A 16,555-nucleotide genomic window follows, 5' to 3' on the forward strand; every position below is an offset into this window, starting at 1 on the left:
AAGTCAAGTCAAGTCACTTCTCATTGTCATTTCAACCATAACTGCTGGTACAGAACATAGTAAAAATGAGATGTTTTCCATTACCATGGTGCTACATGAAACAATAGAAAAACTACACTGAACTACGTAAGAAAAAACACAAAAACTACAGTAGACTACAGTCCTATCCAGGACTGCATAAAGTGCACAAAACAGTGCAGGCACTACAATAAATAATAAACAAGACAATAGGCACAGTAGAGGGCAGTAGGTTGGTGTCAGTCCAGGCTCTGGGTATTGAGGAGTCTGATGGCTTGGGGGAAGAAACTGTTACGTAATCTGGTCGTGAGAGCCCGAATGCTTCGGTACCTTTTGCCAGATGGCAGGAGGGAGAAGAGTTTGTATGAGAGGTGTGTGGGGTCCTTCATAATGCTGTTTGCTTTGCGGATGCAGCGTGTGGTGTAAATGTCTGTAATGGTGGGAAGAGAGACCCCGATGATCTTCTCAGCTGACCTCACTATCCATTGCAGGGTCTTGCGATCCGAGACGCTGCAATTTCCGAACCAGGCAGTGATGCAGCTGCTCAGGATGCTCTCAATACAACCTCTGTAGAATGTGGTGAGGATGGTGGGGTGGGAGATGGACTTTTCTCAGCCTTCACAGAAAGTAGAGACGCTGCTGGGCTTTCTTTGCTGTGGAGCTGGTGTTGAGGGAACAGGTGAGATTCTCCGCCAGGTGAACACCAAGAAATTTGGTGCTCTTAACGATCTCTACGGAGGAGTCGTCGATGTTCAGTGGAGAGTGGTCGCTCCGTGTCCTCCTGAAGTCAACAACCGTCTCTTTTGTTTTGTCCACATTCAGAGACAGGTTGCTGGCTCTGCACCAGTCCGTTAGCTGCTGCACCTCCTCTCTGCATGCTGACTCATCGTTCTTGCTGATGAGACCCACCACGGTCGTGTCATCGGCGAACTTGATGATGTGGTTCGAGCTGTGTGTTGCAGCACAGTCGTGGGTCAGCAGGGTGAACAGCAGTGGACTGAGCACACAGCCCTGGGGGGCCCCCGTGCTCAGTGTGATGGTGTTGGCGATGCTGCTTCCAATCCGGACTGACTGAGGTCTCCCAGTCAGGAAGTCTAGGATCCATTTGTTCAGGCCCAGTAGGCTCAGCTTTTCAATCAGTTTCTGAGCAATGATTGTGTTGAATGCTGAACTGAAGTCTATGAATAGCATTCGAACGTACGTGTCCTTTTTGTCCAGGTGGGTTAGGGCCAGGTGGAGGGTGATGGCAATGGCGTCGTCTGTTGAACGGTTGGGACGGTACGCAAACTGCAGTGAGGAGGGCAGCAGGGTCTTGATGTGCCTCATGACGAGCCTCTCGAAACACTTCATGGTGATGGATGTGAGTGCAATGGGATGGTAATCATTGAGGCAGGACACTGAAGACTTCTTCGGCACGGGGACGATGGTGGCCACGGTGAAGAGGAAAAAGGAGGACTCTTTTGAAGCACAGATGGTAGACTTGCTTGACCCCAGCACCGAGTCACAGTCCATCTCTCTGAAGGAGATCCCACAGTTTGTGAAGGACTACTGCAGGAAACCATTTAAGACCCAGTTGGCTGCTGATGGAAGGTTGGGTCTGCAGAGGGTCATTCAGCCTATCCGAACTGTCCTACAGAAGAAGGGGAAGGGAGTTGATGTGACCTGTAGAGGCACCAGTTTCAGAGACTCCTGGAGACCCTGGAGAAGGGTTGTGGGGCGAAGACGGGAAAGGGGTTGAAGGAGAGCTCTGCTTCTCCCAGGGCCTCTGGTGAGGGGTCTCAATAAAGTGAGTCGTGAGGTTAAGTGTTGCCACCCTTAATGCCAGAGGTGGTGGGGGGCTCTCCGCAGATTCCATGATCTCTCTGTCCTCTGGGACGGGTGATATGTGGTGAGATTCCTGCAGGAAACCTGCACCATTCCAGGAGATGAATCCACCTGGCTCCTGAAATGCCGAGGGATGTGTGGGGGGTGGGGGGGAGGTGTCCACATGAGTCACCTCATCTCCACTTCCAGCGGGGTGGCCATCTTGTTGACCCTTTTTTTCCAGCCTGCGGTTTTGCCAGTTCAGGACCTCGTGCCAGGCCACCTACTTCACCTAGCCGTGCGCCACGATGGTGTGCCGATGCATTTTGTAAACGTGTACACCCCTGAGCCTGACTCAATGCAGTTACGCCTGTTCTAAGAGATGTTTACGTTGCTGGGTTCATAGATCAGAGCAAATGCGTAATTGTAGGAGTGATTTCAATTGCACCCTCGTGGAAAGGGATCACACTGGTCCTCAGAGTAGTCAAGCATCAGTAAGACGGTTACGGGAGTTGGTTGTATCCTCAGACTTGGACGATATTTCGGAGTCTTCACCCTGACCTCTGTGCTTTCTCAAGGAGGTACAGAAGAGTTGAAGGCTCGCGGATTGATCAACTGTACATCTCCAGGGCACACATCTCCCGGGCGTTGGCTGCCTCCGTGCGGCCAGTTGTGTGCTCAGACCGCCACCTAGTGTGGGCAGAACTGAATGGGTAGAGTTCACATACTGGCATTTCAACAACCAGCTGCTGGAGGACAGCTGGTTCCGAGATTCGTTCCGTCAGCTTTGGAGGACCTGGCAGGAGGATCAGGGAAATTTCCCCTTCCTGAGGCTCTGGTGGGATGTGGGCAGGTATCACATAGAAACATAGAAACAGAAACATAGAAAATAGGTGCAGGAGTAGGCCATTCGGCCCTTCAAGCCTGCACCACCATTTATTATGATCATGGCTGATCATCCAACTCAGAACCCTGCCCCAGCCTTCCCTCCATACCCCCGATCCCCATAGCCACAAGGGCCATATCTAACTCCCTCTTAAATATAGCCAATGAACTGGCCTCAACTGTTTCCTGTGGCAGAGAATTCCACAGATTCACCACTGTCTGTGTGAAGAAGTTTTTCCTAATCTCGGTCCTAAAAGGCTTCCCCTTTATCCTCAAACTGTGACCCCTCGTTCTGGACTTCCCCAACATCGGGAACAATCTTCCTGCATCTAGCCTGTCCAATCCCTTTAGGATTTTATACGTTTCAATCAGATCCCCCCTCAATTTTCTAAATTCCAATGAGTACAAGCCCAGTTCATCCAGCCTTTCTTCATATGAAAGTCCTGCCATCCCAGGAATCAATCTGGTGAACCTTCTTTGTACTCCCTCTATGGCAAGGATGTCTTTCCTCAGATTAGGGGACCAAAACTGCACACAATACTCCAGGTGTGGTCTCACCAAGGCCTTGTACAACTGCAGTAGTACCTCCCTGCTCCTGTACTTGAATCCTCTCGCTATAAATGCCAGCATACCATTCGCCTTTTTCACCGCCTGCTGTACCTGCATGCCCACTTTCAATGACTGGTGTATAATGACACCCAGGTCAAGTTGCACCTCCCCTTTTCCAAATCGGCCACCATTCAGATAATAATCTGTTTTCCTATTTTTGCCACCAAAGTGGATAACTTCACATTTATCCACATTAAATTGCATCTGCCGTGAATTTGCCCACTCACCCAACCTATCCAAGTCACTCTGCATCCTCTTAGCATCCTCCTCACAGCTAACACTGCCACCCAGCTTCGTGTCATCCGCAAACTTGGAGATGCTGCATTTAATTCCCTCATCCAAGTCATTAATATATATTGTAAACAACTGGGGTCCCAGCACTGAGCCTTGCGGTACCCCACTAGTCACCGCCTGCCATTCTGAAAAGGTCCCGTTTATTCCCACTCTTTGCTTCCTGCCTGCTAACCAATTCTCTATCACATCAATACCTTACCCTCAATACCGTGTGCTTTAAGTTCACACTAATCTCCTGTGTGGGACCTTGTCAAAAGCCTTTTGAAAATCCAAATATACCACATCCACTGGCTCTCCCCTATCCACTCTACTAGTTACATCCTCAAAAAATTCTATGAGATTCGTCAGACATGATTTTCCTTTCACAAATCCATGCTGACTTTGTCCGATGATTTCACCGCTTTCCAAATGTGCTGTTATCACATCTTTGATAACTGACTCCAGCAGTTTCCCCACCACCGACGTTAGGCTAACCGGTCTATAATTCCCCGGTTTCTCTCTCCCTCCTTTTTTAAAAAGTGGGGTTACATAACCACCCTCCAATTCTCAGGAACTAGTCCAGAATCTAACAAGTTTTGAAAAATTATCACTAATGCATCCACTATTTCTTGGGCTACTTCCTTAAGCACTCTGGGATGCAGACCATCTGGCCCTGGGGATTTATCTGCCTTCAATCCCTTCAATTTACCTAACACCACTTCCCTACTAACATGTATTTCGCTCAGTTCCTCCATCTCACTGGACCCTCTGTCCCCTACTATTTCTGGAAGATTATTTATGTCCTCCTTAGTGAAGACAGAACCAAAGTAATTATTCAATTGGCCTGCCATGTCCTTGCTCCCCATAATCAATTCACCTGTTTCTGTCTGTAGGGGACCTACATTTGTCTTTACCAGTCTTTTCCTTTTTACATATCTATAAAAGCTTTTACAGTCCATTTTTATGTTCCCTGCCAGTTTTCTCTCATAATCTTTTTTCCCCTTCCTAATCAAGCCCTTTGTCCTCCTCTGCTGAACTCTGAATTTCTCCCAGTCCTCAGGTGAGCCACTTTTTCTGGCTAATTTGTATGCTTCTTCTTTGGAATTGATACTATCCCTAATTTCTCTTGTCAGCCACGGGTGCACTACCTTCCTTGATTTATTCTTTTGCCAAACTGGGATGAACATCTGACTGTTTTGCCAGGAATAGGCTATCGGGCTGACCAAGCGGTGGTTGTCCGGGAACGACTGGCTTGAGAACGAGCTGATCGACTTGGAGTCCCTGCCAGGGATGACTAGTGGAGAGCAGCCCCTTTGGGATGAGTACCAGAGGAAGGAGGAGGCACTGACACCTGCAGCTTGAGAGGTCCCGAGGTGCTTATGTGAGGTCGCAGGTCCGGATGCTGCAGGATCTGGACCACCCCTGCCCCCCTCCTACGCTTTCTCTCGAGGGGGACGGGTGTCCGCAGGCAGTTAGTGGAGTTGCTGGCAGAGGATGTCTCCTCCGTCACGGATCCGGCGAGAATTGTTGAGGAAGTTCATTCCTTTTATGAGGCTCTTTTCTCACCGGACCCATGAAACAAGGATGCACACAGGGCTGTGTGGGAGGACGTGGTGAGGGTCAGCCCTGGGGGTGCTGAGCGGCTTGATGCACGCTATCTTTGGTGGAGCTGACCAGTGCCCTCAACCAGCAGCAGCGAGGAAAGTCCACGGGTTGACCTTTGAATCTCTCTGAGCCTTCTGGGACATCCTAGGGGCTGATTATGCAGGGTGCAGGGGTATTGGGGGAGAGCGTGGTGATGGTTGAGATGCCCCTCTCTTGGTGCAGAACAGTGGTAACCCTGTTGCCAAAGGAGGGGATCTCTGTTGCCTGAGGAACTGATGCCCAGTATCTTTCCTCAGTGCGGAGTACAAGATTTTGCCCGGGCAGTGGCCAATCATCTGGGCTTTGTGCTGGCACGAGAGGCCTGCCCTGACCAGTCCTACACAGTCCAAGGGTGGTTGATCCAGGACAATATCCACCTTGTCTGGGATCTGATTTACCTGTGTCGAGAGGCTGGTCTGTCAGTCGCATTTCTCTTCCTTGACCAAGAGAAAGCGTTTTACAGGCTGGACCACGAGTACCTTTTTGGGACTCTGCGAGCGTTTGGGACTCTGTGCCATATGTTGTGGCCCGCATCCAAATGTTGTACACTGCTACAGAGTGCCTTGTTAAGGTTAATGGGTCGTTGACAGCTCCCTTGTGCTTTGGGAGGGGGATACGTCAGCAGTGCCCCACATCAGGGCAGTTGTACTCTGCGTGGAGTCATTCTTGGGCCTTCTCCATAAGAGATTAACGGGTCTGGTTTCTACGTGAACCAGGTATGGAGGCTTGTCTTTCCAGCTTACGCCATTGATGTCCTCCTCATGGTCACCGGCCAGTTGAGTTGCAGGGAAATGCAAGACTGCCAGCCGATCTTCTCGGCCACGTCCTCTGCAAAGCTCAACTGGGAAGTGTGTTCGGGTCTCTTAGTGGGTCAGTGGCAGGTGGGCTCCCTACCAGAGGGGATGAGATCCTTTGCTGTACTTGGGGGTCTACCTGAGCTCGACGGAAGAGGCCTGGCCGGTGAACTGGCGGGTTTGGAGACAGAATCTCTGTCCGGCTGGGACGCTGTCTAGGACTCCTTCGTGCGATCTCATACCGGGGAAGGTCAGCTGGTCGTCTCCATGGTGTGGTACCGGCTGATTATTTTGGTCCCAGCCACTGCTTTTGTCTTCAGGACCCAGAAGAGGCTGGTGGACCTCTGAGGCAATTGGAGGCATTGAGTCTCTGCTGCAGGCCTGAGTGTTCCGATTGCGGAGGGCAGTCAGTCGTTGGTGTGACTGTGCGCCCAGCTGGTGGCTCTCCACACAGGATCCTGCAGAGATACCCGTACAGTGACCATCCTCTGAGACAGTATGTGTCGGTGACAAACTTTCTGCGCCGGGGACACTGCCTGCAGGAGGCCGTGCAGCTTCCAGCAGACAGCATCAGCCACTCCGCTCTGAGGGAACAGCCTTGTTTTACTGAGAGCTGTTGAGTGTATGGGGTCAGGTCTCGTCCAGACAGGGTGCTACATGATGCTCCACACAATACATAGCATTTCTTGTATGGGCTGTTCTTGCACACCTGTCCTTTCCTTGCCTTCGTCTACCGACCGGGCTCACCTTGGTAGCCCATGTTACCACCTGGCAGCGGAGGAGGTCCCCAGTGGAAATCTCTTTATACAGGCGTCCTTCCCCTGTACATTGGCGTCCTGGGGTGGGAGGTGTTACGCAGGGCAGTACCGTGCAACAGGTTCACTGACACCCCGTCCACCTGTCCATTCTGTGGCCGGGAGCAGTCAGTGTACCACGTTTATTTGGAGTGTGAGAGGCTGCAGCCCCTGTGGGAGTATCTGAAGGGGCTGCTGCTCAGGTTCTGGTTGCTCTCAGTCCCGTGCTCCTCATACGGGCACCCAGTATGGAAGGGAACGGGCTGTGAGGAGGATCTACTGGTGGGCCTGGTGGCCAAGATGGCCATTCACGGACCTAGGCGGTGGAAAGTCAAGGGTTCTGCCAGGGCCGACTGTCTGCCCCTCTTCCAAGCAGACGTTCGTACCGGCCGTCCTTGGAGAGGGAGCTCCCCAGGGAATTGACTGTTCTATAGACAGTAGTAATCATATTTTTAATTGAATTTATTCACTGTCTTGAAAATACTGAATGTTTGTAGTTTGTGTATTTGTTTGTAAATAAAGTTTTATACTTTTGGTAATAAAAGGGAGTGGTACTGAGGGAGGGTCACACTGTGGGAGGGATGGTACTGAGGGAGAGTCACACTGTGGGAGGGGTGATACCGAGGGAGGGTCACACTGTGGGGGGGGGGGTGGTAACGAGGGAGGGTCACACTGTGGGAGGGATGGTACTGAGGGAGAGTCACACTGTGGGAGGGGTGATACCGAGGGAGGGTCACACTGTGGGAGGGATGGTACTGAGGGAGGGTCACACTGTGGGGGGGGGTGGTAACGAGGGAGGGTCACACTGTGAGAGGGATGGTACTGAGGGAGAGTCACACTGTGGGAGGGGTGATACCGAGGGAGGGTCACACTGTGAGAGGGGTGGTACTGAGGGAGGGTCACACTGTGGGAGAGTCACTCTGTGGGAGGGTCTCACTATGGGAGGGGTGGTACCGAGGGAGGGTCACACTGTGAGAGGGGCGGTACCGAGGGAGGGTCACACTGTGGGAGGGGCGGTACCGAGGGAAGGTCACACTGTGGGAGGGGCGGTACCGAGGGAGAGTCACACTGTGGGAGGGGTGGTATTGAGGGAAGGTCACACTGTGGGAGGGGTGGTACTGAGGGAGAGTCACACTGTGGGAGGGGCGGTACCGAGGGAAGGTCACACTGTGGGAGGGGCGGTACCGAGGGAGGGTCACACTGTGGGAGGGGCGGTACCGAGGGAGGGTCACACTGTGGGAGGGGTGGTACTGAGGGAGGGTCACACTGTGAGAGAGGTGGTGCTGAGGGAGGGTCATACTATTGCTCTCGAAAACCTCTCTTTCTTCCATGAAGTGAGTATGTCTACCTTCCCCTCTAGCCCTATAGTTCCTGGGTGGGTGCTGAACCAATGTGAGACATGCAGACGGGAGAGGAAATGCCTGCGCAGGACAGGGGGCAGGGTGTCCGTGAGCCCTTGGTCACCTCCTGCCATTCTGCTGGGCTCTCTGTGCCTTCAGGATCTCCCCTCTCCATGGATACTCTTGTGCCGGGGGTTTCCTGGAGTCAGTGGGAATGTTGAATCTAACTGGGTGCATCACCATCTGGTACGGAGGCGCCACTGCACAGGGTCGGAAAAAGCTGCAGTCCACTCCATCATGGGTACTCGCCTCCCTCGTATCGAGGACATCCTCAAAAGGGCAGCACCCGTCATTAAGGACCCCAGCACCCAGGACATGCCCTCTTATTGCTACCATCAGGGAGGAGGTACAGGAGCCTGAAGACCCACACTCAGTGTTTCAGGAACAGCTTCTTCTCCTCCACCATCAGATTTCTGAATGAACAATGAACCCATGAACACTTTCCCCCCTCTCTTTTTGCACTACTTAATTTAATTGAATATTTTTACATATACTGATTGTAATTTATAGTTTTTATTGTTATGTATTGCAATGTACTGCTGCTGCAAAACAACACATTTTACAATGTATGCCAGTGATATTAATCCTGATTCTGATTATTTTTCGGGAAGCTTTGAGCACATCTTTGAACCGTTCCCTCTGCCTGTCGGAGAGCTTGTCCCATTAACCTTGTGATGACCTACGATCACAGTCTCTTTACTGAGGTTGAGGTAAACTCAGATCCAGACTGGAGGTGATGTAGGATTAAGAAATCCCAATTTACCCTCTAAATCAGGGGTTCCCAATCTTTTTATGCTATGGACCAATACCATTAAGCAAATAGTCTGTGGATACCAGGTTGGGAACCCCTGTTCTAAATTATCCCCACAGCATGCTGGAAGGTGTTGATGGTGAGAGAAGGTGAGAACAAACAAGGGACATGTTGTGGGCAAAGTTTCAACCTTGCTTGTCTGCATTGGTGTTGTGCTGTGGGGTACAGATATCAAGAGTGCAGATGGTGAACCAAAATGGGAGAGCAGGACAGCACAATGGGCTGAATGGCCTTGTCTTGTTCCCATTCAATTGGCAGCCACTGGAGAGTGTGTGAAAGTGCTGCTGAGTCTATCTCTGGCGTGCACATCTCACACAACCTCTCATGGTCCCAGAACACATCATACTCAGTCAAGAAAGCTGTGTCTCTACTTTCGGAGCAGGCTGAAGAGAGCTTGACTTTGTGCATCTGTACACAAGTCATTCTACAGATGCACAGTGGAGAGCACCCTAACAAGCTGCATTACTGCTTGGTATGGGAATGGCACTGTGGCGGACAGGGTGGCTCTGCGATGGGTAGTCGTCACCAGCACCAGCCTATCCACCATCAAGAACATATATTCAGAAAGGTGCCGGGAAAGAGCAAGTAACATCATGAAGGAGCCTGTATACTCTGCTCATGGGCTGTTTGTCCCACTCCCATCAGGGAGGAGGCTACACGGCATCCACGCCAGGACCCCCAGACTCAAAAATACTTTCCCCAAGCAGTAAGGCAGATCAACACCTCCATAAGGCCATAAGATCTAGGAACGGAATTAGGCCATTTGGTACATTGTGCCTGCTCCACCTTTTCATCATGGTTGATCCAATTTTCCTCTCAGCCCCAATCTCCTGCCTTCATGCCCTGACCAATCCAGAAACTATCAACCTCTGCCTTAAATGTGCATAAAGACTTGGCCTCTGGGAAAGAATTTCACAGATTCACCACTCTCTGGCCAAAGAAATTCCTCCTCATTTCCTTTCTAAAAGGATGCCCCTCTATTCTGAGGCAATATCTTCTGGTCTGAGGCTCTCCCACCATAGGAAACATCCTCTCCACATCCACTCTGTCAAGACTTTTCACCATTCCATAGATTTAAATGAGGTCACCCCTCATTCTTCTGAATTCTAGTGAATACAGGCTCAGAGCCATCAAACACTCTTCATATGTGAAGCCATTCCTGGACCTCCACCCTGTAATCCACCCCTCCACACCCCAACCTGTCAGAGTCACCTTATGTAGAAACACTTTGTCACTTTGTGGACATATAATCAATCAATATATATAAACTATCTTACATTTTTATATTTATTATGGACAATAGGTGCAGGAGTAGGCCATTCGGCCCTTCGAGCCAGCACCACCATTCACTGTGATCATGGCTGATCATCCACTATCAGTATCCAGTTCCTGCCTTCTCCCCATAACCTTTGATTCCACTATCTTTAAGAGCTCTATCCATCTCTTTTTTGAAAGCATCCAGAGACTTGGCCTCCACAGCCTTCTGGGGCAGAGCATTCCATATATCCACCACTCTCTGGGTGAAAAAGTTTTTCCTCAACTCCGTTCTAAATGGCCTACCCCTAATTCTTAAACTGTGGCCTCTGGTTCTGGACTCACCCATCAGCGGGAACATGCTTCCTGCCTGCAGCGTGTCCAATCCTTTAATAATCTTATATGTTTCAATAAGATCCCCTCTCAGCCTTCTAAATTCCAGTGTATACAAGCCCAGTCGCTCCAATCTTTCGACATATGACAGTTCCGCCATCCCTGAATTAACGTTGTGAACCTATGTTGCACTCTCTCAATAGCAAGAATGTCCTTATGTTTTTTTAATTCTTATTTTTTGTGTTCTTTATCTTTTTTTTGTGCTGTATCGGATCTGGAGTAACAATTATTTCATTCTCCTTTACACTCGTGTATTGGAAATGACATTGAACAATCTTGTATCTTGAATCTTGAAACTTGAACTGTATGAATCTTTGGATGCGAGACCTGGCAGGGGCACTGATCTCACATCATCTCCTTTTCTCTCTCCTCCCTGTCTGTCGGCTGTCCGCTGTGCTGTGTGTTTCACTCGGACTTTCTGCTTGCCTGTAGACATTTCAGTCAGTCTGCTTGCGGTGGTCGTCAGTTTCTGTGCTCTTGCCCTGTTGGTAGTGTCACTGTTTGTGTTTTGGAAGCTATGCTGGCCGCACTGGAAGAACAAAGGTCTGACATCTGATGCCAATAACATCCCTCAGCCAGCGCCCAGCCATGACCCCGAACCCGAACCCGAGGAAGCTCCGGAGAAAAAGGAAGCTGAGGAGGTCAGGGAGAACAGGAAGAACTCTGTGGTGTTACTGGCTACCCCCATGAAGATCAGCCATACCTCTCCTGACATCCCGGCAGAGGTACAGGCTGCCCTCAGAGAACATCTGCTGAAACACACCCGGGTGCAGAGGCAGACTACAGAGCCTACCTCATCCTCCAGGTGAGTGAAGGGGCACAGCCTGAGGAACACGGAGGACGGAATCGATGGCTTTGTGGCCAAGTTGGAGGATGATCCAAAGTTAGGTGGAGGGGAAGATAGTGTCGAAGAAACAGGGAGTTTACTGAAAGACTGGGACAATGGGCAAAGAAGTGGCAGATGGGAAGTAGTGTAGGGAAATGTATGGACATACGTTTTGATAGAAAGAATAAAAGCATAGACTATTTTCTAATGGAGCTAGTTCAGAAATTGGAGGTACAAAGGAACTTGGGAGACATGGAATATCTTTCTGCCAAGTCCCATCAACCTGCACCGGGACCATAGACCTCCAAACCCTCTCATTCATGTACCTATCCAAACCTCTCTGAAATGTTGAAATCATACCTGCAAGCAGCACTTCCACCGGCAGCTCATTCCACACACTCACCACCCTCCGAGTGAAGCTGTTCCTCTTAAACATTTCACCTTTCACTCTTAACCCATGACCTCTTGTATTCTCACCCAACTCCATGGAAAAAGCCTGTTTGCATTTACCTTCATGGGAAAATCTGCAGATACTGGAGATCAAAGTAATAGACACAGAGTGCTGGAGGAACTCAGCAGGCAGCACCTATGGAAAAGAGTCAACAGTTAACGTTTTGTGCTGAGACGCCTTATCAGGACTGCTGAGTTCCTCCGGCATTTTGTGTGTATTACTTGCATTTACCTCATGAATTCCTCATAATTTTGTATGCCTCTATCAAATCTCCCCTTATTCTTCTACGCTCCAGGGAATAACGTCCTGACCTAATCAATCTTGCTCTCATATCCCAGCAACACCCCTGTAAATTTTCTCTGTACTCATTCAGTCCTAGTTCAGGATTCCTTAAAGATGAACAAATTTGGAATTGATTTTGAGAGGACTGGGATATAGAAAAAGGGTGTAATGCTGAGGCTTTATAAGCCAGTGGTCAGACTGCACTTGGAGAAATTTTCTAAGAAATGATGTAATGGTATTGGAGATTGCCTACCCCAACTTTATTTGGACTTTGTCTCCCTTCCTGATGAAGGGTCACGGACCTAAACATCGACTGTTTATTCCCCTCCATAGATGCTGCCAGACCAGCTGGGTTCCTCCAGCATTTTGTGTGCATTGCTCTTTTTCACAGAAAGCACTTTGATGTCAAATGTTAGAGCAATTGGGTTACTGTGGGGTAAACTAAACTGGTAAATTGGTTTATAATTGTCACCTGTACAAAGATACAGTGAAAAACCTGTCTTACACACTGTTCATACAGATCGGATCATTACACAGTGCATTGAGGTAGAACAAGGGAAAACAGTAACAGAATGCAGAATAAAGTGTAACAGCTACAGAGGAACTGCATGCAGGCAAACTGTACTGTGCAGGGTGATAATGATTGAGATTGTGAGGTCAGGAGTCTATCTCCTCATACTAGGGAACCAGTCAATAGTCGTGTACCAGTGGGGTCGAAGCTGTCCTTGAGCCTGGTGATAGGTACTTCCAGGCTTTTGTATCTTCTGCCCGATGGGAGAGAAGAGGAGAGAGAATGTCCGGGGTGGGTGGGTCTGTGATTACGCTGGCTGCTTTACTGAGGCAGTGAGCAGTGTAGACAGAGTCCATGGAGGGGAGGCTGGTTTCCCCGATGTGCTGAACTGTGTCCACGACTCTCTGCGGTTACTTGTGGTGAGTGAGAAGGTGAGGGTGGGGGAGCTGAGTGAAGACCTTGGCATCTACTGCCCCTCCTTTAGGTTTCAATGATTTTAAGTACATGTGACAAATAAAGCTCATCATTAAGCTGAACTTTTTACAAATCCAGTGAGCTGTAACCTCCATCGCATACAACCAGAGAGATAAAGCATGGAAACAGACTTTTTGGCCCTTTGAGTCTGTGCTGACCCATTTACACCAATCCCATTTAATCCTATTCACTTCCTCTCAGCTCCCTGCAGAATCTACCCCTTAGCCACTGGGAATAATTTACAGAAGTTTGAATTCACTCACTGACCGGCGACATTATTGGGATATGGGGGAGGTACAAAGGGACTTGCAAGTCCTCATGCAGGTTTCCCTAATAGTTAAGGTCCGTGGGTGAGATTTTAAAAAGGAACATTTGCAGGATTTTGGCTTTCTTTTCCAGTGGCTCAATTGAATTTGGATTGAGAGAGGAGGCAACTCACAGGTCTGTGAGTGAGATTTATAAACGGAGCATTAGCGGGCTTTTGCTGTTTTCCAGTGGCCTAATCGAACAGCAATTCAGTAGCAAATGCAAATAAAAGTAAAGTAGGGACGGGTGGAGTGGCCATTGTGTGAGTCGACCAGTGTCAGAGTGAGAAGACTTTGGCTCATCTGGCTTGGGTGAGGAACATATCAGGTAAGTTTTTTCTTCTTCATTCTTCATTCTTTGTCTGCTAGTGCAAAGTGCACTGAGGATGGCTCCAGGGGCTGTGCTGTGCTCTTCATGTGGGATGTGGGAATTCTGGGAGATCTCCAGCCTCCTGGACAACCACATGTACAGGTGCACCGAGCTGCAGCTCCTCAGAGAATGTGTCAGCAAACTCGATAATCTTTGGCTGAGGAGCTGATAGAAAGGAGGTACAGGGAAGTAGTCACCCCTGAGTTGCAGAATGTAGCTGGGTGACTGTCAGGAGAGGGAAGGGAAATGGGCAGCCAGAGCAGAGTACCCTTGTGGCTGTTCCCCTCAATAATAAGAATACTGCTTTGGATACTGTTGAGGGGGATGACCTATGTTGGTGGGGGGGATGGGGGAGCCATAGCAACTAGGTCCCTGCACTGAGTCTGGCCCTGGCTCTGTGACACAGAATGGAAGTGCAGAGAAGAGAACTGCAGAAGTGATTGGACATTCCATAGACATGGAATTCCGTGGACCGGGATAGTAGGCTGCTTCCCTGGTGCCAGGGACAGGGATGTCTCAGATCAAGTCCATAGCATCCTAAAGGGGGAGGGTGAGCAGTCAGAAGTCTTGGTACATATTGGCACCAATGACATGGGTAGGAAAAGGGAAGAGGTCCTGAAGAGAGAATTTAGGGGGCTAGTTAGCAAGTTGAAAAACAGGATCTCCAGGGTAGTCATCTCTGGACTGCAGCCTGTGCCATACAGCAGTGAGGGTAGGAATGGGATGACTTGGCAGATGAATGTGTGGCTGAGGAACTGGTGCAGGGGACAGGGTTTCCTATTTCTGGATCATTGAGACCTCTTCTGGGGAAGTTATGACCCAAAAGGGATGGTTTACACCTCAGGAACCAATATCCTTGTGGGCAGGATTGCTAGAACTGTTGGTGAGGGTTTAAAATAATTTGTCAGGGGGTTGGGAAGCTGAGTGATAGGGCTGAGGATGGGGCAGTTGATATACAAGCAGAGGCTGTGTGTAGTGACTCTTTCAGGAAGGACAGGCAGATGATGGGGCAAAATTGCAGTCAGTGGGATGAGGTGAAATGTAACATGGGGACAAAATCGAAACGGCTGATGAATACAGGACTGAAGGTGTTATATTTGAAAGGATGCAGTATTTGGAATAAGATAGATGATCTTGTAGCACAGTTAGAGATTGGCAGGTATGACTGTGTGGGTATCACCAAGTTGCGGCTGAAAGTGGGTTAAGGTTGGGAGTTTCACATATTGTATCGACAGGAGAGGCGGGTAGGCAGAGGGGGTGGCATATTGTATTGACAGGAGAGGCAGGTAGGCAGAGGGGGTGGCATGCTCTGCTGGTAAGAAATGAAATCAAATCCTTAGAAAGAGTTGACATAAGATCTGAAGATGTAGAATCATTGTGGGTAGATTTAAGGAACTGCAAGGGTAAAAGATCCTGGTGGGAGTTCTATACAGGTCTCCACACAGTAGCCAGGATGTGGGCTACAAATTTCAAGAGGAGATAGAGAATGCATGTCAAAGGGGCAATGTTACAATAGTCATGGGGGATTTCAATATGCAGGTAGATTGGGAAAATCAGGTTGGTGCTGGATTCTAAGAGGGGAAATCTCTAGAATGCCTACAAGATGGCTTTTCAGAGCAGCTTGTAATTAAGCCCGCTAGGGAATCAGCTATTCTGGACTGGGTGTTGTGTAATGAACTGGATTTGATTAGGGAGCTTAAGGTAAAGGAACCCTCAAGAGGCAGTGATCGTAATATGATAGAATTTACCCTGCAGTTTGAGAGGGAGAATCTAAAGTCAAATGTGTCAGTATTACAGTAGAGTAAAGGGAATTACAGAGGCATGAGAGAGGAGCAGGCCAAAGTTGATTGGAGGGGGACACTAGATGGGATGACAGCAGAGTTGCAATGGCATGTAATAGAGCAAAAATTAGCAGGAAGTTAGAGGACTGGGAAGTTTCTAAAAACCAACAGAAGGCAACTAAAAATGCCATAAGGACTGGAAAGATGAACTATGAAGGTAACGCACGCGAAATGTTGGAGGAACTCAGCAGGCCAGGCAGCATCTATGGAAAAGCGTAAACAGTCAACGTTTGCAGCCGAGACCCAAGACTCATCAGGTGCTGGCTCGAAGGGCCGAATGGCCTACTCCTGCACCTATTGTCTATTGTCTATTGAGTCCTGATGAAGAGTCTTGGCCCGAAACATCAACTGTTTACTTCTCTTTTCTGGACATGCGGCCTGGCCTGCTGAGTTTCTCAGTATTTTGTGTGTGTTACCTTGATTTCCAGCATATGCAGATTTTCTCCTGTGTGATTAATGAATTTAAGCTAGCCAATAATATCAATAATGATACCAAAAGTTTTATCAGATATATAACGAGTAAAAGAGAGGCAAGAGTAGATATCGGACTACTGGAAATTACACTGGCAAGGTAGTAATGGGGACAAGGATATGGTGGACAAACAGTAAATATTTTGCCTCAGTCTTCATATTGAAATACACTAGCAGTACGACGGAAATTCGAGTGTAAGTGCTATTACTACAGAGAAGGTGCTTGAGAAGCTGAAAGGTCTGAAAGGTAGAAAAGTCACCTGGACCAGATGGACTACACACCAGGGTTCTAAAGTAGGTAGCTGAAGAAATTATGGAGACATTAGTAATAAACCTTCAAGAATCA

At 49.0% G+C, this 16,555-nt stretch overlaps 1 protein-coding gene across 2 annotated transcripts in view; it reads left to right on the top strand.

The window, feature by feature from the left end:
* The window catches only part of syt10 (synaptotagmin X), an 83,877-nt gene that overhangs the window by 35,704 nt on the left and 31,618 nt on the right, over positions 1 to 16,555 (top strand). Inside the window, exons 2-3 of one of the 2 annotated variants that reach the window (XM_072269310.1) lie at positions 7,094 to 7,102; positions 11,111 to 11,483. In XM_072269310.1, coding sequence (XP_072125411.1) covers positions 7,094 to 7,102; positions 11,111 to 11,483 — 382 coding nt within the window. Of the gene's footprint in view, positions 1 to 690; positions 698 to 7,093; positions 7,103 to 11,110; positions 11,484 to 16,555 lie in introns of both variants that reach the window. The other variant, XM_072269311.1, reaches the window with a different exon arrangement.

Source organism: Mobula birostris, chromosome 9 (assembly GCF_030028105.1).
Source record: "Mobula birostris isolate sMobBir1 chromosome 9, sMobBir1.hap1, whole genome shotgun sequence".
In the NCBI taxonomy this organism is placed as follows: Eukaryota; Metazoa; Chordata; class Chondrichthyes; order Myliobatiformes; family Myliobatidae; genus Mobula; species Mobula birostris.